At 40.4% G+C, this 27308-nt stretch overlaps 1 protein-coding gene across 2 annotated transcripts; it reads right to left on the reverse strand.

The window, feature by feature from the left end:
* Positions 1–348: 348 nt before the first annotated feature.
* On the reverse strand, positions 349–27308 carry kdm5c (lysine (K)-specific demethylase 5C). 2 transcript variants are annotated; one of them, XM_037684795.1, is made up of 29 exons: positions 26977–27308; positions 18747–18894; positions 18423–18500; positions 15843–15965; positions 15588–15758; positions 15280–15414; positions 12107–12163; positions 9977–10100; positions 8140–8402; positions 7856–8014; positions 7414–7533; positions 7149–7307; positions 5912–6093; positions 5656–5818; positions 5449–5568; positions 5165–5359; positions 4845–5026; positions 4602–4726; positions 4377–4524; positions 4209–4299; positions 3696–4078; positions 3468–3606; positions 3166–3345; positions 2904–3023; positions 2040–2777; positions 1916–1958; positions 1632–1831; positions 1249–1437; positions 349–1163 (listed from the first exon to the last, which is right to left on the reverse strand). In XM_037684795.1, the coding sequence occupies exons 2-29, from the start codon at positions 18888–18890 to the stop codon at positions 1155–1157; spliced, it is 4740 nt and encodes a 1579-aa protein (XP_037540723.1). In that variant the 5' UTR covers positions 18891–18894; positions 26977–27308; the 3' UTR covers positions 349–1154. The 2 variants fall into 2 exon arrangements, with proteins under 2 accessions (XP_037540723.1, XP_037540724.1); XM_037684796.1 differs by lacking the exon at positions 12107–12163.

Consider the following 27308-nt stretch of genomic DNA (forward strand, 5'->3'; position numbering starts at 1 on the left):
AAAACTTTTACTCTAACTGTGGTTGTCTATGATTCTGTCAAAACAACAAAAAAACATTGTCATTGTAATTGTGATGTGTCTGAAATTTTACATTTAAGCTTTTTTTTAATAAATGCTGTGATTATAGAAACAACGTTCATTAGTTCATTTAATAGTTCAATATAATAAAACTGTCAAATCATCACAAGAAAGTTGGAAATAAGTCCATTTGTCCTAAACAATTCTAAACTTTTATTTTTCTAACAAGTGTGAAAAGAAAAAAAGGCAACAGTAAAATGAAAATTTTATACACAACCTCACGACAGCTTTGTGTCTGTAATATCAACAACAATAATAATAATATAGTCATCTGAGCCCATAAACAAAATGAAACGAGACATGAGTTACAGTAAAGTTGTGTTAATTTCCAAATATAATATGGGGGTGGGGGGGTGGATCAAACGGAGAAAGATGAACGAGATCTAAAATCATCAGAACTGAGGGAGAAGAATGAAGACAATGCCAAGAGGTACATATTTTCATTTTAGGAAAGTAGCACCAAAAACATTAACGACCGTTTTTAACACTTCCCAAAATGGACTTTATTCATGAAAATGGACGCCCCCGTGAAAACGGCTTCGAACTCAAGATAAATACAACTCAAAGATGCAGGTGTAACTGTGGAGCGTCTTGTCTCGGGCCAGCAGGTAAAATCCTGCGCTGCACTCATAGCTTATAAAGAACAGGTGAGCTGGAGGAGGTGAAGCTGCTGCTCCCGAGTCTTCAGGTCAGCGAGCGTTTAACACGAGGAGTACAAAAAGCAGACGGACCTCAGAGACCAAGTCAAAGACGTTCCTTTAACGACAAGCCTTACATCAGTCCAGCGCAGCCTCACAATGTTCACAGGATCCGAGGAAGGTGGAGGAAAACGTTGGGAAGACGGTAAGTCGGGAAAAAAACAGAGTGAAATACTGTTTTAATGACGATGGAGTGTAGCTGAAGAGTCATGTCTCTGTTTCGTGTCTGATCAAATGGATGGAGGATGAAGAGATGGGTGTAGGGAGGAACGGATGTCCTGCATCTTTAGAAACCCACTCCATCTTGCTGCACAGAAAGTTCTGCTCCTTGAATTTCTTAGATTAATCCATTTGAACGCAGCTCCGGCCTCGATTGGATCACAACATCTGCACAAAAAGTAACACATTGAAGAACTGTACTTTTTGTTAAAGTACTATTAGAAGTACTTCCTGAAGGAAAAAAAAGTATCACCTCTGGATGGGTCTTGACGGGGAGGGGAGCAGAGGGGCTGAGAGTGAGGGGACAGGTTTTCTTTGACTGCGAGACATCAAGTGACTTTTCTCCTGACCCTTCTCCGCTGCTTCCTCTGTGGCCTTTCCTCTTCCTTTTGGACTCTTTGGGTCGTGCTCGTCTCGTCCGCCTCTGCTCATCCAGCTCAATCTGAGTGAAGATGATGACGTCAGCAATCCAGATGATAAAACCACAAACAACACATTTAAAAACATTAGGTCACTCTGTAACGCAGATATTTTATGACAGATTTGTCAAATAAACGGCTCTGGCATGTTTTTTTTTTTCTTTTTGCAGTTTGGTGCATAACTAAAAGAAAAAGGATCAGAGTTCATTGGCCTGACCTGGATGAGTGTGTGCAGAGTCTCTCTGGGTGGGTCGGAGGCTGCGTGCAGGACTCTGTAGATGGTCTGGGTTTGATCCAAAGACACCTCCAGTAGGTCGCCCTCTAGCTGCAGCTCCTCCAGCTGCACCCTGGTGGCTGGGGAAAGCTCCACCACGTGGCCTTTCAGTAAAGGCAGCAGGGCCAGCAGAGAGCTCACACCTGCAAGCAGCAGACAGAGTAAATGCTTCTGGCTGAGGTAAAGCTCACAGTTCATGTTGTTATGAGATCAGCACGCAGCCTTACTTGTAACATTTGACTTCTTGCCGACACCATTTTGACATTCGGCCTAAACAGACACGACAGACTCGAGGTCAGCTGCTGTCCTGTTAAACTGCCCATGTTTGGTAAACAAGTAAACAACACTTACCTGAGTGGCACTGTTCTCCTTTACTTTCTTTTTAGGTGACTCCTCTGTTAGGTCGATGACTTCATCGTCTCCCTCCCCTCCCTCGGAGTCTGATAAAATAATAACTGAATTCCCCTGTGGCTCCTTCTTCTCCTCTTCCTCTTCTTCAGCGTTATAGTGGAGGGTTTCTTTGAGTTCCTGCAGCTTCTGCAGCACCTGCTGCAGCTCAGGCGTCTCCAGCGCCTCTTTGGCTCGGCCCTGCCAGGTGATGGCCCTCTCTGTGAGACACTGCAGAGCCTCTCCTTCAGGCAGACGCACAGGTAACCTCTGCAGGGCTACCAGTAAAGCCAGGATAGTCTCCAGACGTGGGCGTCGCGACCGCTGGCACTGAGGACACAAGAAGCGGGTGTCCCAGTCCCACCAACAAAGGTAGTTGATTGGTGGTCCAGAAGAGGGCAGCAGAGGAGGACAAGGAACACAGCCACCATGGAACCAGTCCTTACAAAGATGGCAGCGGAGCTGAGGAGCACGAGTCTGCCCAGCACACACAGACTGAGGGCTGGGCCGGCTGTGGTCACCGTTTCCATTCTCTGTTACAGAGTTCTCACAGTGGCCTGATGTGTCCGTCTCCATGGCCTCATGCCACTGCCTGTTCTCTTTGCAGCTCGCTGTGCTCAGTCCAGATTTGCACATATTCACTTCCTGTAACCTCAGCAGGGCCTCCTTCTCCTGGTGTTCTCCTTCTTTGAACGCCATCACCTAAAACAAAGTAAACAATTAAATTAACGTTGCTGTTAATGCATAAAACAAACATCTACAAAGACAAAAATGAGATTTAAGGTTTTTAAATTTTTTTTTTAAGCTTTTGAATCCATGTTCTCTTACAATAGCTGCAGGGTCCCTTAAGGCCTGAGCGGAGAGCCCCAGCGTGTTTGTATCTGAATCATCTTCTAAGGGCTCTGTCTCGACTCGCTTAGTTCTCCTTTTTGCACACGGACACAACACCTGCAGGAGGTAAACACGAGCTTCATGAGGGTCCAATACACAATGTGTCTATTAGCGCTGCATGACGTACAGACATGAATTATGCAGAACTAGACTTAAATAAGCTTAAATACAGACTCCTGTTTTATTTTTTTAAACTTGCCTCTAGTAGAGTGTGCTGGCTGCTCTTCTTCAGGAAGGTCTTGGTGGCCTTGTCCCTCCAAGAGTGAGCACTGGCCACTTGCAGTTCCAGCTGCCTTAACTCTTCCATGAAAACTGGGAGGTCCCTTCCAATGGCTACCAGGCCTTCCAGGTCATCCAAACATGGGTAATGCTCCCCATTCTGCACAAACACGTTGCACAATTTAGGCATTTTATTACCGTAAATCAAAGAAATGAAAAGGAAGTGCTCAATAGCAAAGCACAAAGAAGCCCCCCCCCACCCCCCAACACACACACACACACCTGTATTTCCTCCAGATCTGTTACCCAGGCCCGAGCTCGTACAAGACAGCTCTGCAAAGCCAGGATGTTGGGAAGCTTGACAGGAATAAGCTGGGCCTCATTTACTATGGCCTCCAACGTGGAGAGAGGATGTTTTTGCCTTGAGGAGCAACACAAAGACACTTTACTGTCTTCAAGTTCAAGAATTGAAACAGATACAGCTACATGTTGTGGTTTAAAGGGTCTTACCTCTGTTCTAAGCAGATCTGTGCCTTTTCCTCCCACCGTTCAGCAATGGTGAGCAGTTCTTGAAGCTCAGCCATGGCCGTCTCTACAGACCCGCTCTGGGGTACGTTGCAGCCCGCCTCCATCAGGTTCCTCAACACATCCAGTGTCACTTCGTGCTTCTCTCCTCCTGCAGAGCCAAGCGTGCACCTCACCTCCTCCAGCCAATGGCCTTGCTTCTTCAGGCCCTGAAGTAAATCACACTCTGGAGCCACCACAGGCAGCTTGGCCCCTTCCTCCAATAAAGACTGCAGCTGCTCAGGTGGGGGGGTGTCCTTCCTCCAGTCCTTATTGTTGATCAGAACTTGAGCTCGTTTTTGGAAATCTTCAACTGTCCTCAAAACCACCTGAAAAATCAGATTTTAAACATGAGATAAATACATTTTTAGATGACTTTTTTTCTTAAATCTATTTAATTGATTTTGAAAGACTAAAATATAAAAGTACCAGCATCATTGTAGTATTTAAGCTTCTTACCTGAACTTCCTCCAACTGGTTCATAACACAGGGCAGGCTTTGCATTTTCTCAACCAAAGATTTCAGCTCCTGAAAGGTTATTCTGCCTTCACTGGAAAACAACAAATGTAAATGTAAGTAAAAATAAACGAGCTCTTAAGGTAAAATACCAATTATGATGCATCTTACCCAGTTTTTGAATCATTGAGGAGCTCAGCACTCGTCTGTTGGCAGTAGGTTATGTCTATCAGAACAGAGTTCAGCTTCCTGAGAAGTTCGTTGTCAGGAAATTTCTTTTCTGCTGCTTCCATCTTCAGCTTCTCAAGGTCGTACATTTCTGAAATTTTAAGAAACATTTCATGGATTAACATGTTTTTCTTCCAAAGATAGTGGGGATCAGTTATGATTACTTACCTATCTTGTTTCCATCTTCCTGTTCAAGTGTCTCTTTCACTTTGTTGGCCCAGGAATCAAAAGATTCGGATCGGACCTTTAATCGATGTAACATCGCCAACAACTCGTCCAAGGTGTATCTGTACCTGCAAAGTAGAGACATTTTCTAAACGTTTAGCAAAGAATGTGGACCTGCAATCTGAAAACAGCACTAGTATGTCCAGGCTGCTAGCTATAAGACATATTTAGACAAGAGGTGAATACCTGAGGTAGAGTTTTTCAGTGGGGCAGTTGCACAGATCCTGAGTGTGATAGAGACACACGAGATGTTCGGGGCAGTTTGAGCAGGCCAGAGCAGACAGGAAGCACGTGGTTTTACATTTATCACACTGCCTCTCGTCATCAGGGAGCAGCTCAAATGCCTCCCGTTCTGCTTCAGTAATGCCCTGCAAGAACAAGGATTTTAAGAGAATGTTCACATTCTTATAGGTCAACAATAAGAGCCACACTCAGTGCGACACCTGTTTACTTACAGGTGAATAAAAGAGTCTCACAAACTCCTAAGATTTATTTCCATGCCTCACCCTTTCCATCAGATTCTTGCGCAGCTTTCTCTCCTCCTGAACAATGATGAACATCTCCCGATGAGTAGCTGCAGCCAGGTTGAGATCCAGTTTCTCTGGACTGGCAGCCATTTTACAGGTGAGCTCCTCGTGAGAGAAGACACAATACCTCCTCAAACGCCGATAGTGCTCAATACAGTGTCGGCCAGCAGGGAGCTAACAGGGAGAGTTGAGGGTGATGTTAGCGGTAACATTTTAAAAGTGGACGTGAAATCTTTATTTGGAGGTCTTCTAAACTAACATACCCAATCTGCAGTGCAGAAGTTGACTGCTTCTGCAAAGTTATATCCCTGATTGAAGCCACTGTGGTAGGCTCTGGGGAAGGTGATGACAAATTCACCAGCACACTGGTTCGTGCGTACAACCTGCCAATTAGAAGAAAGCAGCCAGTCAAAGAAACCTTTAGCACAAACAACAGTTTTTCTGTGAGCGTGCGCTGACGAGGGACTGACCGGTACGCCGTGAGCCATGAGGATATTGGGGTTCATGATGGTAACCAGCTGATGCAGGAGGTCAGGCTGGAACTCAAACAGCTCTGGTGTTAGTTTATTCATAACACCCTCAAGCTGCTCAGCTGCCACAGAGGGAACTCCATACCAAGTTTTGGGTTCTCCCCTAAAGATGATGCAATACACACAGCTTCTTCATCAACTTCATGACAGCATTTATAATGCAGCAAACACCTAAACATAACATGCTGGAGTGTACCAGTGAAGGTAGTTGATGGAGTAGCTCCAGTGATCCTCAATATGCCAGCAGAAAGTTGAAAACACCATGCCAACGTAAAGCCACGGCACTTTCATCCCAGAGATGTCTCCATTGATGTGGCAGAGGAGCGACTGCTCCAGAACTGGCATCACATTCAAGTTCCAGCCACTGCGGGCATAATCCTGACCAGAGCAAAAACACAAAACAACATTAGGTACCGTATTTTTTGCCAAATAAGTCACACCTTTTTGCATAAATTTGCAAATCCTGTAACTTATATACCAAAGTGACTAACATACATTTTTTTCTCCCCATATTTATAACCCAACTTTTGGCTGAGATCTGACAATTTCATTCACTCTGACATGGAAAATATTGAACAATACCATTTTCAGCCACTAGAGGGCCCTCGTGCAATATGGCAAGCAAATTATCTCATTAATAGGTAAAATTGGCTATTAATGAGACGCTTGGCTTGCCATACCAAGCCACCTTCGTCTCGCTCTGGAAGTCCTGGAGCAAACATCAAATCAGCTGCATTTCTCTGCGTCGCCCAGGTGAAATGCAGCTGATTTGACCATTTCAGTGCATTTATTGAGGAACAGTTAGACTGAGACACACCTTTGCTATAATGTCGAGCAAACAAATAATTGTTTTTAAGTGTTAATCTTGTTAAATTCTTGTTAAAGTCCTCCCGTGCACGCTCCCGCAGCCGCCATTTGGCAGCCAATCAATTTTTGGCTCACTGACCCATGTTTCCGGGTGGTCAGCGGTGACGGTGATGCAACTTATACGGCAAAGCGACGTGTACGGCGACAAGTACGGTAGTCCTAGCTGAGATTAAGGAAAGTGGCCAAAAAGATACTTTGTATTTTTGACATCTTAATGGTACATGTTGGTTTTGTCAGTATTTGAGATATTTTTTTTAAGGAATAACCAGAAACAAGTCAGTTCTGATATTAAAGAGTTAAATATAGATCAAATGTGCAGTGAGAGCTATTAACTCATTGTAACAATAAACTAATGCACATTTTGTGTCATCACCTGTCACCATGAGAAGTGGGACAATATGGAAGTTCTTTGGTTGTGTTCAACCATCTGCTCACAAAGTATCTCCTGAACCACTGGACAGTTTTAATAATTCTCTCAAAAAGCAATTATTGGATGTAAACCTTCCTCTGGTTAGCATCAGGAATCAACCACATCTGTTAATGGAAGAGACATTTTGCATGCGTACCTCCTCTTCCTTTGTGAGATTCTTTTTCCCGTTCATCATTGGAAAGCCACTGCCAAACTCTTTAGAGTGTATGTCTGCTCCATACTCGACAGTCACGTCTTCTTCAATACAGCTCACTAACCTCCAGAACTCTCTCTCCACGAGCTCAGGGGGAACCATCTACACAAATAAAAAAAGCCACAGATTAGTCCTTAGTCTTCATCTCTAACAATATCTTCACTTAATGGTATGTAATCAACAAATATTCTTGTTGATGTGCACTTACATGGACAGGCATGTTGAAGTAATCTGCTTTGAAGGCATCTGCCATTTCTCCAAAGCTCTGCAGAGAGTACTCTCTCGTCGCTTGTTCAAAGCCGAATGCCTCTGAAGGTTTCTTGCACTCCTAATAAAAACAAAGTTATACGCCCGTCGACCAACTATTAGACAGCAAGCCAACAATCTATAGAAGAGACGAGCAATAAGCTTGTATAACATTTGACCTTGATTTGTGACCATGACCTAGGAGCTGGGATCATAACAAGTGTATGCGACACTTTGTCTATTGATGGTGCATGTTTTATGAAGTTTCATTAAAAACTTAAGGACAGGACAATATAAAGTTTACAGATGTACGGACGGAGATAACACGTCCTTCGACAGGCGTATGAAAAGTGAAAAGACGAGTCTTGGCGTTTAAGAGACAAAGCGCTCAAACATCTACTCACTTCTGCGACACATTTTGGGCATCGCCAGTTGGATTTGGGGATATCAGAGAGGGGGGGCAGCAGACAGTAAGAGTGATAGTTCTCCTCACAACTGTCACACTGAAGAAGTTTGTCGTCGTCATCTCCACGACCACACATCCGGCAGATAAAAGAATCCACCTTTGAAGGTAAGAAAATAAAAACTCAAACGCAGCTCATTTAGGTGACAGAAATCAAACATTCACTTGTTCAAATACTCAGATGTAGAGTTTTAGATGCGTCTAAACATTTCTTCTTGTACTTACACACTGTGGGTTGTTGGGGTTGCGTCTTAGCCTCATGGTCATTTTGGATCCGTCTGGATCATCTCCATTCTTGTCATTCTCACCGTGCAGCTCTTCTTTCTTCACCTCCATCTTTACTGTAGCACTGTGATGAGGCAGCTGTGGGCTGGATGTGCCTCCATCAGCCAGTCTCTCTTCAGGCTCCAGTGGCTCAGATTTGATCAGTGACTCACTGGAGGCGGGCAACTCGTTGTCTTTGATGGTAACAGTTTGAGGCAGCTCATCTAAAATAAGCGAAACGTGTTCAGACATTATATTATGAGAAGTTGAGATGAAAAGTTGTTTACGTTTAAGCCATAAAGTTTCTAATTTTCACAACGATAAAGGCAAAGACCGAGTTCAAGGGAATTTGAAATATTTGCTCTAAATTGTGTTTTTCATCAGATTTTAAGGTTACAGAAAGTTAAGGTTATAGAAAGTTGTAGTTTACAGATTTTACAAAACTAAATTCACAGCCATAGCAAAAACAAATTACACCCACTTAATTTCAATCTTTAATGCAAATGTCATCAACACAATGTGCTCAAAGATCAGAATTTGTTCTAATTAAAGTGCATGAGCTGGCCTTTGATTAGCCACCATTCTGGTAATTATGACCCATCAGTTTTATTTATTTAAATGTCAGCAGCATACATAAATGGCAGCTGTTTCAGTTTTTAAAGAAGTTAAGACCATGCTCCTCTTTTTATTCTGAATGAAAAGTTTGCGTTTGTGTGAATCACATTACAAAAACTATAACTATGTACAAAAGAAATCTAAAATGAAGAGTTAAGACTTTTAATCCTGAAACACCAACAGCAGTGTATTGACAGGAACAGTACTTGTGGCAACATCACACTCAAAAAATACAAAAAATAAAAGATTACAGAGATTTTTGTAACAGTCACATAATGCAACCTCTGAGAACAACACATGGTACATTGCATCAGATTATTCTTCATTAAAAACTGTGCCACCACACAGAAGCAACTAATAAAAATCTAAGTAAACTCTTACTGGTTTCAGAGAAATAAAAGAAGGTAATTAGTGACAAAGTTCTGCCTACAATACGAACATTTCAATGAGTATCAGAAAGTGTGAGCTCCTCTGTACAAGGAGCTGCTGCTGCTCGGGAGCATGGAGGTGTGTGTGAACGTCAAAGTGGAAAACAGAAACGAGCTTAGAGAAGAAATCGTTATTAATCATCATTCTGGAGAATTGAAGGCATCTCCAAAGAATATGGAGTTTATATTTTCTAATTGTCCCAGTAGAGGACATCCCAGCAAGGTCACTCCAATGTCAGATTATTATGTAATACTTTGATAAATCCCATAAACAAACAGCTAAATCTCAGAGTCTACAGACCTGAGTCAGCAGGTTACATAATGTTCATGAGAGTAAATGAAGAAAGGACTGAGCTATAATGGGTTAATATGGCAGCCAAAAGAAAAACCACTTCAGGACCTGAGAACCCTGCGATGATAAAGTCTGCATACTTTGAGACAAATAGGTCATCTGCTGAAGCTTCATCCAAATAAAGTCTCAAAATAATCATGCAACGTTCAGCTGCTGTACATGTCCAATCAAGAAGTAACTGATTTACCATGATTGTGCACACACCAGTTCCAACAAACCTCAATGCGATGAGCATTGTTCAGAAGAATCAGAACAATGTGATTGATAAAGACAACTAGTCAGTGTTCACCTCAGCTCGTTTCTCTTCATTTTAAAAATTGGTTAGATTTATTTCCAGTGTCTGGACATACAAACAACTTTCTTTATATGACTGTATGTGTCAGGGAAAATAGAAATCAGTTACCTTTCTTCCTAAGACCTTTGTCCCTCGCCACCAGCCCAAGTCCCATCATCTTAGGCCCCGCACCGTAGATCTGTAATTTCTTCAACTCGGGGTTCTTCTCGATGTCCTCCTCTGTAGGTTCAGGCTGTGGATAATGGACAGTGTCTTTAAAATCATGAGGGCACAGATGGGTTGCAGCTACTCTCCTAAGCACACAGAGCGAAGCAACAATCTAGGCCAAGTGCAGAACAAAAAGTTATAAGAGCATAACAATGCAGCACAGAAAAGGGTTAGGCAAGGAGTGAAAGTAAGAAAATGTTAACTATATCACAGTGACAACTGAAAGATTAGCAGCAACCACCAGAAAACAGTCACCAGCTGATGCAACCACAGTACCGTTCAAACTTTATCTGAATCATTTAGTTCATTTTTTAAATAAACATCTGGTTAATGTTGTTCGTGTGTAATTGGACCAAATAAAATAAAAACAGCACAGCAACACAGCTTTGGCACATTTTAGGCGTCCATCTGCAGTCACTTGACAAATATTCCAAGATTTGGGACTTGGTTGTTAAAAGTAAAAAAACAACATCTTTAAAGGCATGTCATTTTCATTTATCCTGCTTGGCTTCTCCCAAACACACAATAACAACATGCTTATAGACCTGTTGTTTCACACATATGTGGAAATGCATCAAAATGGCTAAACCTGAATATTCTAATCATTCTGAATATGAAGTGGTGTATTCAGAATGCTGTTATTCTTGCCATGAACAGAAAAACAGAAAATATGTATTCATGGAAGGATGAGCTGTTCTCATTCAACTAGAATATGCAGTTGCAGAATATATATATATATATATATATATATATATATATATATATATATATGCAGAATATGCAGCAGCACTAGCTGAAGTATTTGGAGCCAGTGGAGGATGTGCTACAGACCAAAACCTGCAGTGCCATCAGAAATGCCTGTTTGTTTTCAACGACCAAAGTAATGAGACAGTCACACCAAAACTAAACACATCCGATGCCATAAAAGATGCTGTTCAATACTTTTTTTAAAAGGGCTGAATAAAAACTATTGTTTTGACTTTTTCTACCCGTTTGCAGTTGCAAGCCCTTCTGTCATGCAGCTGCAATCATTTTATTATTCGCTCTAAACACTCTGCAAACAGAACAAGCCTCAGTTTTTTGTCAGTGGAAATCAAAGTAGATGAAAGAGGTGCAGTATGATTAAAAAAAAATAAAAAAAAATCACAAAATAGGTTGGCTTTAAACAAGCAAATCTGTAGAGACTTGGTGTCTAACAACAACAGAAAAATAACCAAAAGCTTTTGAGATATACAACTTTTCAGTGCGCCATAAAGTTTAGGTATCTGTGGTGTTAACAATTCAAACATATTTGATGCTTGTATGTTTGTGCACTCAAAAGAGAATGCATGCAGCCGCACTGTTAGCTTTTGTAGTGAACAGAGGGCAAGTCAAAACAGAAGAAGGGAAGAATGACGGATGCTTCACCAAGTAAGCAGAAGACGAGAACTACCACAGAAAAATTACGAGTGAAAGGAAGTGCATGAGCCCCAGAACTACACTGCAGAAGTTGTCAACTGTAGTTGAACTGATTTCTTCAAATGTATAGTTAATCTGTCATACAGGAAAATAAATCTCACTGGTACATACAGAGTTTACTGTATTAAGATTCATGCTGAAAAATAACTTTTCCCCTTTTAGAGACACGTCTCTAAACAACAACAAAGTTGTGAGACACCTTCCAACATAGAAGAGGAGATATTTTCCTAAACAACTGTATGGTTATATCATTCTGCAAACATTTTAAATAAAAGAAAAGGTTGAGGAAAATATCCCTTTATGTTCACTGGAAGACCCATAAATGACTGATCATGATTTCAGAACTGATCGATAATGTTATGCCACAGAAGCCACTTTTTAACAGCACATCTGCCACATCAATCCAACGCTAAGGTAAGCAGAGGGTACGACTGAATGTGGATGAAAATGTTTTAGTAATTAATGGAAAAAGTGGAACCTAAAGACGATTTTATTAGAAGGATGGTGGGCGAGAAAGAGCAGAAGGAAACAAGTGGGGGCAGAAAGTGAACTCTTATGCTCAAGAGGCAGTACCGCAGAGATGAGTTGAGAGCCAGTGGTGAGAGGATGGGGGGCCAGATCCTCTGGACCCTGCAAGGGGAGACAATAACAGCAACAATAAACTACGACAAGAGGAAAAATGAAGAGGGGAGGGGAGAGAAGCCTGGAAAGATCAGCCAGTAAAAACATATCTGAAACCTACCGAATCTGTACACCATATCCTCTATTTTTAATAATTATTTATTCATTCAGACATATTTCTGTTCAGTTTGCAGTTTTGACAGAATTGGCTCCCAAATCACTGAAGATCAAGTTTCGCTGATAAAATACAAAAAAACTGGTATTAATATAAACTTTGTGTTTAGGACAACCCATGTTCTGCACTGTTCTCAGTACTGACCTTTACAATTTCAGCCACAAGAACTAGCAGGTGACGTGTTTGAAAAATGAATTTTGTTTTTCGTAATTAGGGAATGCTTTGTCTGCAAAATACTCATTAAAGGAGTACATTTAAGTGTAGAATGAATGGGTTTAAAATATTTGTGTTAATTGGAAATGTTCATCTTTTTGTTTCTGTCCCGTTGAGGGAGTTGACCGCTTGTTTGGGACGTGACAAAAGCAGCAGCTTCTCAGCTGCAGGAGCACTAAGTTAGCTTATAAGACTAATCACAATTAGTAGGAGTAACCCAAAAAAATAATGTAGATGAATAAAAAAAAAAGTTCTTCATAAAAAAGAGGGGCTAAATAAAAACCAAGCCTTTGTCTATGTGTAAAACTAAAAAGTGATAAGATGGTTGAAAAGTTGTGCTTACACTTTAACAATAAAGGAAAAAAGTCACAATATTTGACTTGTAAAATATCCACTAATCTATTTCCATTAGTGGGAAAAAAGCACAGAAAACAAAGCAAACAAAAAATCCACAGAGCTGAAAGCAACAAAACAGCAGGAGTAAGCAGAGCAACGTAACAGGATGGAGAATAAGCAAGCTGGGAAGCGCTGAGTGCACGGTCACCTCTTATATGAAAGTAAACACTTTCATATGACTGATGCACATGTGCACAGAGAAAAGGTAAAAAAAAAGGTTAACGTGACAGCATGGTCTCCAGATTAGGGCTTTTAGAAAACGTGTAATGCAAACTGTTGGTATGACCTTTACTTATCATCATTTAATTGAGTTTGAACTAAAAGCAACTTCTTGACTTGTGCAGTAAAAATATCTAAAAAATTATTTGACTTCTTTAACCATTATTGTTCAGCTGAATGACTTTGGTACTGTTCAGTAAAAAAACAAACAAAAAAAAAAAAAACCTTTCACACAACTGGTGTTTTAATAGATGGAAAAAAGACATTCTCCTTAAAGTGCCACTCTTCACCTTTGGTCGGTCACGATGACTGAGCAGAGTCGTGTGAAGCCAAACGAGTGTGTGCCGTCAAACAGGAAGCTCGCGTGTGACATTACAATGGTGCTTAAAAGTTAGTGAACCTTTTAAAAATTTTAAATATCTGCATAAATATGATCTAAAACATCTTCAGATTTCCACCCAAGTTCTAAAAGTAGATAAAGAGAACCCAGTTAAACAAATGAGACAAAAATATCATACTTGGTTATTTATTTATTGAGGAAAATGATCCAGTATTACATATTTGCGAGTGGCAAAAGAATGAACCTTAGCTTTCAGTATCTGGTGCAATATAATTATATATATAATAATATATAATTCAGAATTCATTGTTCCATCAATGATGGCAAGCTGTCCTGGCCCAGATGCAGGAAAACGGACCCAAACCATGACACTACCACCACCATGGTTCACAGATGGGATAAGGTTCTTGTGCAGGAATGCAGAGTTTTCCTTTTTTCCAAACATAACATTTTTCATTTAAACCAAAAAGTTCAACTTTGGTCTCATCTGTCCACAAAACATTCTTCCAACAGTCTTCTGGTTTGTCCACGTGATCTTTAGCAAACTGTAGAGGAGCAGCAATGTTCTTTTTGGAGAGCAGTGACTTCCTCCTTCAACTGTGCCATGACCACCATTGTTGTTCAGAGTTCTCCTGATGGTGGACTCAAGAACATTAATATCAGTCAATGTGAGAGAGGCCTTCAGTTGATTAGAAGATACCCTGGGTCCTTTGTGACCTCGCTGACTATTCCACACCTTGTTCTTGGAGTGATCTTTGTTGGTCCACCACTCCTGGGGAGGGTAACAATGGACTTGAATTTCCTCCATTTGTACGCAATCTGTCTGTCTGTGGATCGGTGGAGTCCAAACTCTTTACAGATGGTTTTGTAACTTTTTCCAGCCTGATGAGCATCAACAACTCTTTTTCTCCTTTGTTCCTGACATGATCCACTTCCACAAGCATGTTGTGAAGAGCAGACTTTGATAGATCCTGTTCTTTAAATCAACTCACACCTGATCATCATCACATTGATTGAAAACACCTGACTCTAATTTCACCTTCAAATTAACTGATAATCCTAGAGGTTCACATACTTTTTTTTATTATGATTTGTTTAGTGTATATCTTAGATCCCTGTATACTGTTTTTTATATACTTTATATTTTTTGCCATTTCTGAGTGTAACTGGGACCCTGTGTACACAATTGTGTTCCACCTCAGGAACAAAATGTAACGCGAATGACAAAGTCACCTTGAACATTTGCCACTAACAAATATGTAAATTGGATCATTTTCATCAATAAATAAATGACCAATTATAATTTTTTTGTCTCATTGTTTAACTGGGTTCTCTTTATCTACTTTTAAGACTTGTGTGAAAATCTGAAGGTGTTTTAGGTCAGATTTGAGCAGAAATATAGAAAATTATAAAGGCTTCATAAACTTCCAAGCACCACTGTATGTCTAACATGTCTGGCCAGTCAAGTACTTCATGTAATATTACCATTAACAACTAAAATCTAATCAACAAATCCCTAGGTTCAACTTTAAAAAAATTAAATCTCTTATTTCTTATTGCTAAATACAAATTATTTTTCACACCAGTTGCTTTGCTGGTTAATTACTTTTCAGGACATGTCTTAAATTTGTCACATTGTGCCTGATGAAAGAAATTCATGTTCAGACAGGCACATAAACTAAAAATGTATATGTGCAGAAAATACTCTTCCATTTAGACGTTCTGTTTTACAGATGTTATAGTCAACAGACTGATGGGAGGTAAGGGTGTGTTCTGACTCACATCAGGCTGGCACCGGTTCGCTCTGCGTCCATAACTGCTCATTTTGGACGGCTGCACAGACTGTCTCAACGGGATCGAGTGAGGCTTGTACTCTTTATCCACATCTTCACCATCGTAGTGCTTCGGCTTGTAATGCTAGAAATTAGACAAATTAACAAGTTTCTATGAAAACCTATCAAACATAAAAGACTTTAAAATACATTGTATGAAGTATGAAGACTGAAACGCTCTCTTTACACTTGTTCTGAAAATAATTTGATCTATTGTGCTGAAACAAAAAGATGAGACAGGAAAGTGTAGAGAAATACCAGAAGGCTGGCCCCAGACTGGAACATTTCAAATGGGTAGACAATCCTCTCATAGTGTGAGCGCAGGAGAGAGCCAACGTTCTTGCCTGGAGGGTAGCCAAGCCTCTGAGCTATACGAGCCCAGCGCCGCTCCTTACAGACCATCTCAAACCCCCCCTCATCTGTCACATTCTGGAACACAAACCTATGTTGTTATAATTTTGGCAACAAAAAACATTTTTTAAAAGTAGTTTCAACATATTTCATTTTACCTACCTTTGACAGGCTGTAAAGATCAACAATTCGCCTTTCAATATGTGGGATTTTTAAAGAAGACCCTTGAATCTCCCAAAATCTGGCGATGCGGTCCAAATAATTGAGCTTTACTCTGGTCTCAGCCTAAAATTAGAATATGAAGAAAGTAACATAAGTACTAAAATGTCCCAACAACTATTTCTGTTTGTTTCTGACACAGTACAGTAATGGTGTTGCACCGATACTTTCATCTGCAGTTGTAAACATGAAAAGTACAATAGTTATTACATTTGATGTTTAGTTTAGGCTAGACATTTCTGTAGAGCTGCAATGCAGCAAAAACAAAGCTTTTATGCAAGTTTTTTATTTTATTTTGCAATCCCAATTAAAAAAAAAAAAAAAAAAGCATTGTTGTTTTTATGAACCCAACAGTAAAATTTTAACACAATGTGCAAACAAAAAAAATTAATTCTTTAAATTTTACAAAGTGAAGCATGAATTCTTACTTACACTCTTAAGATAATACACATAACAAAACCTGTATTTCTTAAAGGAATGCATATTCCTACCATAATTATCGTACCCACCACTGCACCCTGTATTCACTGGTTAACTGGACATCATTAACTTCACGCAGACTCTCTCACTGGTACATTTTCATCTTTAAATCACTTCTTGGTCTGCTGCCTTCATACATCTCCTCCTACATGTCTCTGCGTGAGCGCAGCTACAGCGTGCGCTCTCAGGACATTATTACCTGCAGTGTTCCCTCAGTGAGGACTGAACTAGGCAAAAGGGTCTTCTCCTACTCTGCTCCTGTTTCCCGGAATATCTTGAAAAAAGATCTGAAGTTCTCGACCTTGACCTCTATAAGTGGCTTCAAACATCTGCTAAGTTCTTGGCAAAAACCCAAGAAGACGTCCCTGTTTGTAGTTTTCTACATCGTCTTACAACCTAGTGGTTTTTGTTTTGTTTTTTTTAATACCATTTTCTTTCACTTGTTCTTCTCAATTTATGCACTTTCCTTTATGATTGTCTACTGTTGTTGTCACTCTTTGTTAAAACCACGTCTCTCTTGTAAATGAGTCCCCGAGTCTCAATGGGATTAACCTGTATAAATACAGGTTGAACGAATATTGTTCATCTTCTTGCATGACATCATTAATCATCAACCTGGTGCTTTCCGTTAGCACTCAGAAGAATCTTTCTGAGGACAGTTCTGTGAAATGTCCGCACAGCCCATTTCGTGTTTATGCTCCGCCTGGCAATTCATAAGTTGCCAATGGATCCGCTCCCTTACAGCGTTCAAATGAGCTTTCATAGTACAGCAAGCAGTGCTGGATCAAAAGAAGCATGGGGAAAACCTTATCTGCTCTGACGTGTTGCTCCACGTATTATATGAGGGACAGACATCTTTATTATAACATTTCCAAAGACAGGGCGAACGAATGAGATGTAGCGACTATCCTTATGTTGTGCAAGATGTTTATGTTACATGCAAAGTTGCAGCATTTTATCCTCTGCACATAAATCAAGGAGCTTGTGGGTCTAGGAATTGCCTCAGTTTGCAAGGGTAAAAAAAACAAACGAACAAAAAACGCTTGTTTGAGGAAAAAACACACTCAAAGTTATAATCTGAAAGGAGTCCAGCTATAGTGTTTTGACTTCTCCATCCCATAGCTAGTTGTCGTCGAAAACGTCAATCAACACTTCGTCACATTATTCTAATCAGTTGGAGCCGCAAAGCCAGCCCATCTTTTCAGATGTCGACAGTTACGGGCCTGTTACTACCTCGCTCAGAGGTAAAGATGCGCTAAAGAAGTTGGGTTTCAGTCCACGCCCTCCACCTCCGTGTGTCTTCTGAATGAACCGAGGTGTGGAGAAGACGTGTCAGCAGGAGTCTTGTGAATGAGCCTAAAGTATATGATGTGATTGACTCTCAGCTACTACCACATCGAATTTTAGCTTCATATCTGTAAAACGGACCGACTTAAAGTTAATATGGCATTTTCTAAGGTGAGTTAGTTGTAGTAGTCTTCTTGAATTGGGTAGACTCCAGAAGTAAATCAGTTGTAGATGTTTATTATCCATGTTGTGGTTCATGATATTTTACTAACAGATAAACAAACAAACAAACACATGGGCAAGTACACAACTGCCCACCTTTTAGGACAACAAGCCACAACACACTCGGTGTGAAAGAAATCCTAGCTTTTTCTAGAAGTCCCAAAACATGCATGTTAGGCTGCTTTCAGGTCCTGGCAAAAGAGATCTGTGATTTCAGTGGACTTTGACTGGTTACATAAAGATTAATAAATAAATATTGCTTTGAGAAACCCTACACAAGTCAAATTCCAAATTTGTTATTAAAAAGCCCAAAACATAATGTTGAATGTGCTCCTGTAGTTATGTTTTTCAGCAACATGATACATAGCGCGACCTCTGCTGTCACAGAAATCTGAAGCAGAAGACCATTCAGTGTTTCTAGTACCAAACAATTACAAAACATCAATGCAATCATCTGATATTTGAGAATGAATCATGCCCTGGTTTATAACTTTAATAACTGTGTGTGTGTGTGTGTGCGCGCGCATAACTTACCTCCAACTCATTAAGCCTCTGGATGCGAGGTGTAAAGCGAAAGGTGTCCAGCTCAACTGAAAATGGTGGTTGCCAGTCCTATTTAGGAGCAATGACAAAAATTTACTTGTAAGTTTAAATCTTAAAAATTAACGTCACGTTAACGTCACGTCACTCTCAGCAGAAAACAAAAGCTAAAGCTGACAATCTATAAAATACAAGGAAACTTAGACAGAGCTAAACTCTGGTTTAAACAACGTTTGAGGTCAAGAACAAAAACAAACAAAGGTCCTGTTATCCCAATCAGTTTTGAACAGAACAATCTAGATATGGGCAAGTACTCACTGTTGGGGGACGAATTTTACAGATTCCAGACTTCTCTGCAATTGGACGTATTTTGGCGATGTAGCCCAAGGGATCCTGAAACTCCTCCCATGACGGCTCAAAAACGGGACACTCCGGAGGAGGAATAAACTCTTCTGCTTCCATTTCCCTGATAAAAGGAAAAAACTAATTCAAACAAATTAAACAACTCTAGCCCACAGGCTAATGGCCATGTTAAACACACAAGATGGCTGCGCTCTCGGGAGCCGCAGCTTCACAGGCTCCCGGTGCGATCCCAGTTTGTATGAATTTTGAAATAGACTCCGAGCCTGACTCTGCACGATTTATGCGTGTGAATTGTAGCCGAACCGAACTGATGAGAATGAGAGAAGAGTTGCCACGGACTACAGAAGCGATCAGCAATGAACTCAAATCTATGCTCGGCAGAATGCAGATCTTAAAGTCATTTTTTGGACCCTGTATACCAGTACACAACTTTGTTCCACCACATGTACCACATGTGGTGGAATGACAAATAAAGAACCTTGAATCTTTGAACAAAACTAGGAGAATTGTTTATACACATTTTTGCAAATGATTCTTCTTTAGAAAAATATTGTAATTGTAAGGCAAATTAGTTTTAGCCATGATATATAAATTAATGTCAAGGCCTTTAAATGTGAAAATAAGACACTGATAACTTTACTTACATAACATTCAGCAAATATTTCACTGAAACAATACAAATAAGGCCCTGTCCACACAGGAAAGTTGTTTTTACAAAATAATCTATTTTTTAATGTTACTAAAAATATCCTTGTAAACATGACTGTTTTTATTCATTTGTCTAATTCCTTCTTCATGGATCAACACAGTGAGTGAACTATGAACAAAATATTTCTCAAACTGTTTTACACCAGATGTCCTCCCTGACACAACCTGCAGTCTCAGGACAACACCGCGGCACTGACCACAGAGCTACTACAACCCGTGCTCGCAAACGCCTTACTATTTCTAACAGATTTAGCTACTACGTAAGGTCTGTATAGAGCTATAATGCTGCAAAAATAAAATGAACATACCAAAAGAAGGAAACAAAGCTCCAACTTTAAGCATGAGAAGAAAAAGACAAGAGTACCAAATACAAAAGTAAAAACTTAATCCTTTTTGTGGACTTACAACAAAGTGAAATGTCTCATTTATGTCACGTTCAACTACTCCTGACAGTTGTGTCACATCAAATATGTGGACAATGGATGATGGAGAAACATTCACCAAGGGATATACTGAAGGGTTTTCCTCATAGCAGGCTAATTACACACACACGCACGCACACACACACACACACACACACACGTGTCAATCTTTTAAAACTATTCCTATTTCTCATTGCATTTTATGTGTACTTGATGTACAGTGTATTGTAGATCTTTCTCTGCACTATTTGCTTTAGTATCACTGACAAAAAAATTGTCAGTAATGTGTTAAATTATTTTGGGCCTTACATTATTTGGTGCTATCTTATCTTATAGTATCTGTAATTGAGCAACGAGTGTCTGTAACGTGAACAAAAACATGCAATATGTGATTGTTTTTACATCCGTCAGGGGTTGGAGTTGTGGATTATGCTGGAGGTGGATATATGACGACATTTTCAAAAGTCTGAATCGGCTGTCCACTCAAAAACAAAAGGGTGGTATTTTTTTTTTAGTTTTTTTCCACTCTGGAACCTGGTGTCAAAATAAATCAAGTTGGGGATCCTAAAAAATAGTTTCTATGAGGACATGCAACTCAAAACAACAAAAGTAAAAATAACTAAACCTTGTACTTGTTCACAAAACCCCCTTTCAGTGTGGACGGGACCTAAGGTCGTTTTCACACCCGATAGTCTGGTAGATTCAGTTCGACTGGGGACCAAAATTCAGAACATTTGTTTACATTTTCATTTGCATTATTCACACTGCACTGAGTAAGTCAAGCCAACCTGTGCCCCCCCCCCCCCCCCCCCCCCCGCCTGTGGTGGAGCTGCACAAAAACTACTGAAGGAAATGACACAAAAACCTTTGAAGACGACACTTCTTCTGGAAATAAAAACAAAAATGCAGTGGTGTCAAATTTTAGCACTTTTAGTTCTATTTTGTCATTTTTCAACAATGGACTCAACATGAGCAGAAGATGAGGCAGAAGACCATGGAGAAAGTTATTTTTCACACAAGGCAGCTGAGATGGCACCGTGTGAGTTATGAGAAATGCGCATTTGTTTTTGTTGTATTTTCACAGAGTGTCCTGTGCTGTAGTCCACTTCCTGCTTTTGGAGTGGTCTCCGTTCTGCTTGCAAACACAATGCATTCGAGTTCACTTCAACCGAACAGAGACCTAGGTGTTTAGGCGGATCAGAGTTCACTTTATTTGGTCCGCATCAGAGTTTGATTGCGCATTCACACTTCCCCAAACGAACCAGACTTTCTAGGCAAATGGACTAGAGTTTGATTAAAGCAGACTAAATAGGGTCCAGGTAAAGTGGACTAAACAGGTACTCTGACCAAAAAAGTGAAGTCTACATACCTAGGTCTTGGTTCGGTTGAAGTGAACTCTAGCGCAGTTCAAATGCATTGTGAATGCAAGCGGACTGGAGATCACTCCAAAAGCAGGAAGTGGACTACAGCGCAGGGCACTTAGTGTGAATACAACCAAAACAAATGTGCTAGGGATGAACGATATTACAGGCATGGTATCGGTAGGGTTGGGCGTTATGTCGATATTTTAAAATATTGATATAATTTAATTAACGATATAAAATGAGACTATATCGATATAAAACGATATAGTCTTATACTCTACCTACAGTTATAAATCTGGCTGTTTTTCCTCCCCGTCTGCACCTTAATGCCATCCCTCCTTTTCATTCAACCTTTATTTAGACAGATAAGTCACATTGAGCCTAGAAGACTCATTTACAAGTGAGATCTGTTTAGACAGACAAAAAGTAATGAAACTGGAGACGTGTTAAAATTGGAGGCGAAAAAATTCCTATCAGACTTTTTTGTCCTGCCTGAGAAAAACAAACAAACTGATATTTAAAAAACACCTCGCACAAACAAGCACATAGTGACATAGACATTCTGCAGAGGGGAAACGGCGAGAGCGGTGAGCATGTTCATAGATGCTCTCGAGGTCACTGTAAAGAGTTCTGATAAGGATGTAATAATCAGCCAGTGTCCTCTGGTGAGATCCGTAAATATTTTGGAGGTATGTCGAGGAATGGCCAAGAATAACGACTATGAGAATCCAAGAGTCCTGAAATGATGACACAAAGTTTATTCAGCTGGTTTCATCTGGTTATGTTGGAAATTCCTCAGGGAGGGGGTGGTGAGCGTCAGATCACATGTTCTCCAGGCAAATTCAGATAAGATGGCCTTCAAGGCCAGCCAAGGGAAATTTAGATCAACCTACAGTAGTTTTGGGGACAGGCAAAATTTAATGACATCTACCTTGAGTCTGTGTTGGTCCACTCGGTTCCGAAATGTCCAAATTACATGGCCACACCGATGGAACGTGACTGAGTAAAATCCCAAAGATCTAATCCAGTCTGCCCAAAGCATTTGAGTCTGGGTACGCGAGGCACAAACCAAGCCATCATAAAGGCAAGCAACGTGATCAGGTCCAAATATGCTGCAGACGACTTCCTTGATTGTTGATAAAACCAGCAACCAGACGAATCCAAAAAGCAGGAACCAGTTATTGTAAATCTAATTAAATATGCCTCCTTAAAATCCACAAATGGCAGCAGAGATAGAGACATCATCAAGTCTTCCAAGTCGATGAGATATCCAGCTGCGTGCGTGCCAACAGGGCAAATCGGCTCGCCTAAAGCCCGTCTCCTCTTCGAAGAAATGTTGTAAATTGAGTTGAGGGACCAACTGATCAAAAAAAGTCCATAATTATGGTTCGGAAGAAATGCAAGAGAGGCTCAGCAGTTTCACAGACAGAGCAGCAAAGCAAAGCGGAGAGGGAGGGGATGGGGAAAAGCGTTCACTCTCAGCAAGAGCAAGTGGTGAAGTGGACTTTTCCCTCACTGACTACAACAGAGTAAATGACTGGGTAGCTGCTACAAAGCAGAGGTTTGGTGTTCTCCAGGAAATTAACTGGTTTAGGTTGTTTTCACATCTGATAGTCCTGTAGACTCGGTTCGGTTGGGGACCAATATTAATAACATTTTGTTTACATTTGAGCTGGTGTGGTTTGCATTCACACTACACTGTGCAGTCGAGCCAACCAGTTCCCAAACTTGCCTTTGGTGGCGCTGCACCAAGAACTACTGACAGAAACTACACAAAAACGTTTGAAGAACGTTTTTGTGTAGTTCTTCTGAAAATAAAAACAAAAATAGAGTGGTGTCAAATTTTAGCAGTTTCAGTTCTATTTTGTCATTTTTCAACAATGGACTCAGCATGAGCGGAAGATGAGGCAAAAGACCATAGAGAATGTTTTTCACACAAGGCGCCCAACGGCTCCGTGTGAGGTAAAGAGAAATGTGTGTTTGTTTGCCCTGCATTGTAATCCACTTCCTGCTTGCGGAGCGGTTCCCGGTCTGGTTGCATTCACACTGTACTCGAACCACGCTAGAGTTTTCTTCTACCGGACCAAGACCTAGGTTTTAGCCTGGGCCAGAGTTCGCCTTTTAGTTGCGTGACAAGAGTTCAATGGTGCGTTCACACCTCCCCAAACAAACTGGACTTCCTAGGTAAACGGGCTAGAGTTCGGAACAACAGGTCTGGTGCACCCTTACAGTGGCAAGGTATGAAGTTGTCTTCTCATTAAAAAACATGGAGACAAATATCCAGTTTAGGGTGATTTATTTGCTGTGTGTTCTTCTGGAATTTAAACACAGCAGTAAACTAGTAAAGCACAAACAAGCTTGAACAACAAGGCTATGTCCATGTCCAGAGAGAAAAATAAACCTCCAACTGAGCTCTGCACTTTCAGAGTCAGAGCTGTGTTAATAAAGGTTGAATGAATAGACTTCATTAGAATAGGACCAGATTTATTAATAAATCAGGATGCCTTAAAACAGGGTGAAATACTAAAAACAAGAACATATTTGCTTTGAATTTTCTATGGACATTATTAAATGTCTTGAAACTTGTACTTGTATATGTAAATAAGTGCCTAAAAAACAAACTTTAATATATGTAAATAGTTTATTTTTTTAGACATTTATTTTGTACAGTTACATCCATCCATCCATTTTCTTCCGCTTATCCGGGGTCGGGTCGCGGGGGTAGCAGCCTAAGTAGGGAGGCCCAGACTTCCCTCTCCCCAGCCACTTGATCCAGCTCCTCCGGGGGAATCACGAGGCGTTCTCAGGCCAGCCGAGAAACATAGTCCCTCCAGCGTGTTCTGGGTCTTCCTCTGGGCCTCCTCCCTCTCTGTAGTTACAGCTGTTGTTAATAAATGTGCCTGTGTGACAACTGGGACAAAGCTTTGATTCAGAAATATATTTTTGTTATTACTTTATGGAAAGAAAAATAAATATCGATATATATCGTATATCGCAATTTATCTTAAACATAGAGATATTCATTTAGGTCCATACCGATCAGCCCTAGGTATCAGCTGATATTAGCATTAAAGTTCAATATCGGACATTGGCCATGCCATCAAAATAACTCACAGATATAAAAGACGCTGTTTTTGTATGACAACCCAGTGAAAAGGACGCCTGCAGCACCAACACAACGCGATGATGTCAAGTGCGCCTACCTGATCTCACGGCGGAGAGGAAAATTAAAAATGTTGGCGGTGTGGAAGTTTCTTTTTTCGTTGATGTCAGATTTCCAAAATTTCTGGACAACATTGAGCCTCGCAACATCGTCCCCAGTCGGAGATATTTTTCTGACGTAACCTTACCCGAGTTACAAAAAGTCATTTCCGACGTCAATGAGAAGCTAATAGCTGATAGCACTTGGGTGAGTTTTACCACAGACATTTGGACGTCGTGTTAGCCCCGTTAGCATGATTAGTCTTACGGCACAAAGTATAGACAAAAATTTTGAACTTAAAAAGTCTGTCCTTCATGCACAAGAGTGCAGAGGATCCCACACTGCAGCTATAGGAACCTGGAACAAGTCTCCACAAGTGAGACAGCATCACAGCTGACTAACGCTAATAAACAATATTTAACACTTTTCATTTAATGTAAGTTAAAGTACTATGCATACCATAGCTCTTACAGCTGTTACACAATTTTTGTAGCAAATAAGCCTAAATAAGAGGGCTATGTTCTGACAAAGTATATAAAATATCAGCATCGGTTATCGGACAAATAAGTTTTAACATATCGGCATATTGGATATCAGCCAAAAATCCAATATCATGCATCCCTAAAATGCACATTTCTCATACCTCACACACAGCCGTCTCAGCCGCCTTGTGTGAAGAACAACATTCTCCATGGTTTCCTGCCTCATCTTCTGCTCATGTCGAGTCCATTTTTGAAAAATGTGTTTGGCATAGACAAAACAGAAATCCTAAAACCGTTAAAATTTGATGCCATTCCATTTTTGTTTTAATTTCCAGAAGAAGAAGAGTCTTCTTCAGAGGTTTTCGTGTTGTTTCCTTCAGTAGTTCTTGATGCAGCGCCACCACAGGCGAGTGCAGTGTGAATGCGAACCGCACCAGTTGAAAATGTAAACAAATCTTCTGAATGTTGGTCCCCAATCAAACAGAGTCTACCGGACTATCAGGTGTGAAAACGACTTAAATCTGCCACTAGATACTAATTTTTGGTAAGAAAAACAGATACACACAAACAAAAGTCATATGCATAATACAATGCTTCTACAACGTGTTACTTTATTTTAGTTTTTTTTTTAATTACTTTCTCACTTTACTGTCTTATTTAAATAACTGAGTCAGTCACTTCCTCTAAATATCTTACTCATAAAAAGTTGACAGGATAGTCCCTTTTAGGAAATCCCAGAAGAGCTTATTTGTCGTCAGTCATCCCCTCCCCCACCACAGACAACAAAACAAACCAGTACTGTGGTGAGGACCCAGGAAAGGGTTTAAATTATGTCTGAAGCCCTGTCACAAACATTACCTAGCCTGATAAGACTTATGTGCTGACCATTATTTTTGCATAGCACAACTGTTTCAGCTGTATAAAATAAACATAAATAATAAACAGACTGCTAGGAACTTCCACCATGTTCACATCCTCTTAACTAATGTTTAATGGCACCAACTAAAGTGTGTACATTCAGCAGATTATATAGATTTTGCCTTTAATTTCATGGATTAGCACGAGGCTGAACACAACAGAACTAAACCACTGTAGGCCCATTTTAGCTACAGTTCTCAAAGAAAACCACGGCTATAATCGCAGTACCTTCGTGTCAAACGTGAACAATGACTCATTAATCTCAAGAGAAACTAATATTTTATCCGTTTCAGTCCACCACAAAGCAAATGGGTTATATGCAGAAGTGACGGCAGTACTTTAATGCACGGTTACACTGACCTAAGGTGTATAATATTTGACAATCTTACATAGACTATATTAAAATAATCACAATTTGATAAGAGGAAGTGAATAATATGCGTGTAATCCATTAGTTTTTATGTTTTCTATCACGGGCCTTCAGACAAACAATGGCGCTCAGGCAATGAACCCTGAGGTGTTAAAGGCCACAGAGGCATCACTACTGTAGGCAGGGCTTGGCTAACAAAAATACCAAGAACTGCTCTTAAAGTGTAGATGCCAAACAGTCTAGTCAAGATATCGATACACAACAGCTTTATTTAACATTATTTTACTAGCTGACAGCGTTAGCACGTGAACTTGTGAGAACTGACGTAGTAGACCTTACCTTAGCGACCAACCGTGACACTGACTGGACATCAATTTAAAAAGACAAATATCTCAACTCAAATCCTCTGTAGCTGAATAATGTTGTCTCTAGTGGTAATAACAAACGCTATTAATGTCCATTTTAAAGGCATGGGAGGCAATAAAAGCGAACGTTAGCATCTAGGCCTCCACATTTTTCCCCCAGCAGCGTCCCATCGACTCCCACGGTTTGAAGATGAATGACGTCCGTTTGTTAGCATTAAACAAACCCAACATGTGGCGCTAACCCACCTTACGCCATTAAAAGTAAATATTTACAACCAGTTAAGTAGTCGTTATATATATATATAAATCAGTTGTTTGAGGACCCCTCTGCCTGGCTAAATTCCCGTGACTAACCCGAAGACACCTCGATGTCCCGGGGTGTGATAGGGACTGTGGTCGCTCTCCTTCCTCTGTTGTTGTAAGGACTGGTAGTTAACGTCGGCCAGCTACCGCTGCTAGCAAAGTTGACCGATTTCAGCTCCGGGTCTACATGTAGACGCTGTTAAACTCTCACGTTCAACGCATTAATGGCTGAAGTTCGCTCAACACTCAGCAAGCATCTTAAACTTTCTCAGTTGTGGCGTGATAAATCATTTTCCGATCATCACTCTTCTCAGACCATCCCGTATTTCTTTGACGAGACGCCATCTTAATTTTTTTTTTTCCTCCTCGCGCGACCGAACTAC

This window comes from Nematolebias whitei, chromosome 11, assembly GCF_014905685.2.
Source record: "Nematolebias whitei isolate Nwh7 chromosome 11, NemWhi1, whole genome shotgun sequence".
NCBI classification, from domain to species: Eukaryota; Metazoa; Chordata; class Actinopteri; order Cyprinodontiformes; family Rivulidae; genus Nematolebias; species Nematolebias whitei.

What these genes read in the sequence shown, in the direction of transcription:
- kdm5c (XM_037684795.1), bottom strand. Translation starts at nt 18,890, where the DNA reads ATGGAAGCAGAAGAGTTTATTCCTCCTCCGGAGTGTCCCGTTTTTGAG. An exon ending in CTCAATGATTCAAAAACTGG is followed by an intron (nt 4,300 to 4,376) that starts GTAAGATGCATC and finishes GTTGTTTTCCAG; the next exon opens with TGAAGGCAGAATAACCTTTC. An exon ending in CAGATCTGCTTAGAACAGAG is followed by an intron (nt 3,607 to 3,695) that starts GTAAGACCCTTT and finishes TTGCTCCTCAAG; the next exon opens with GCAAAAACATCCTCTCTCCA.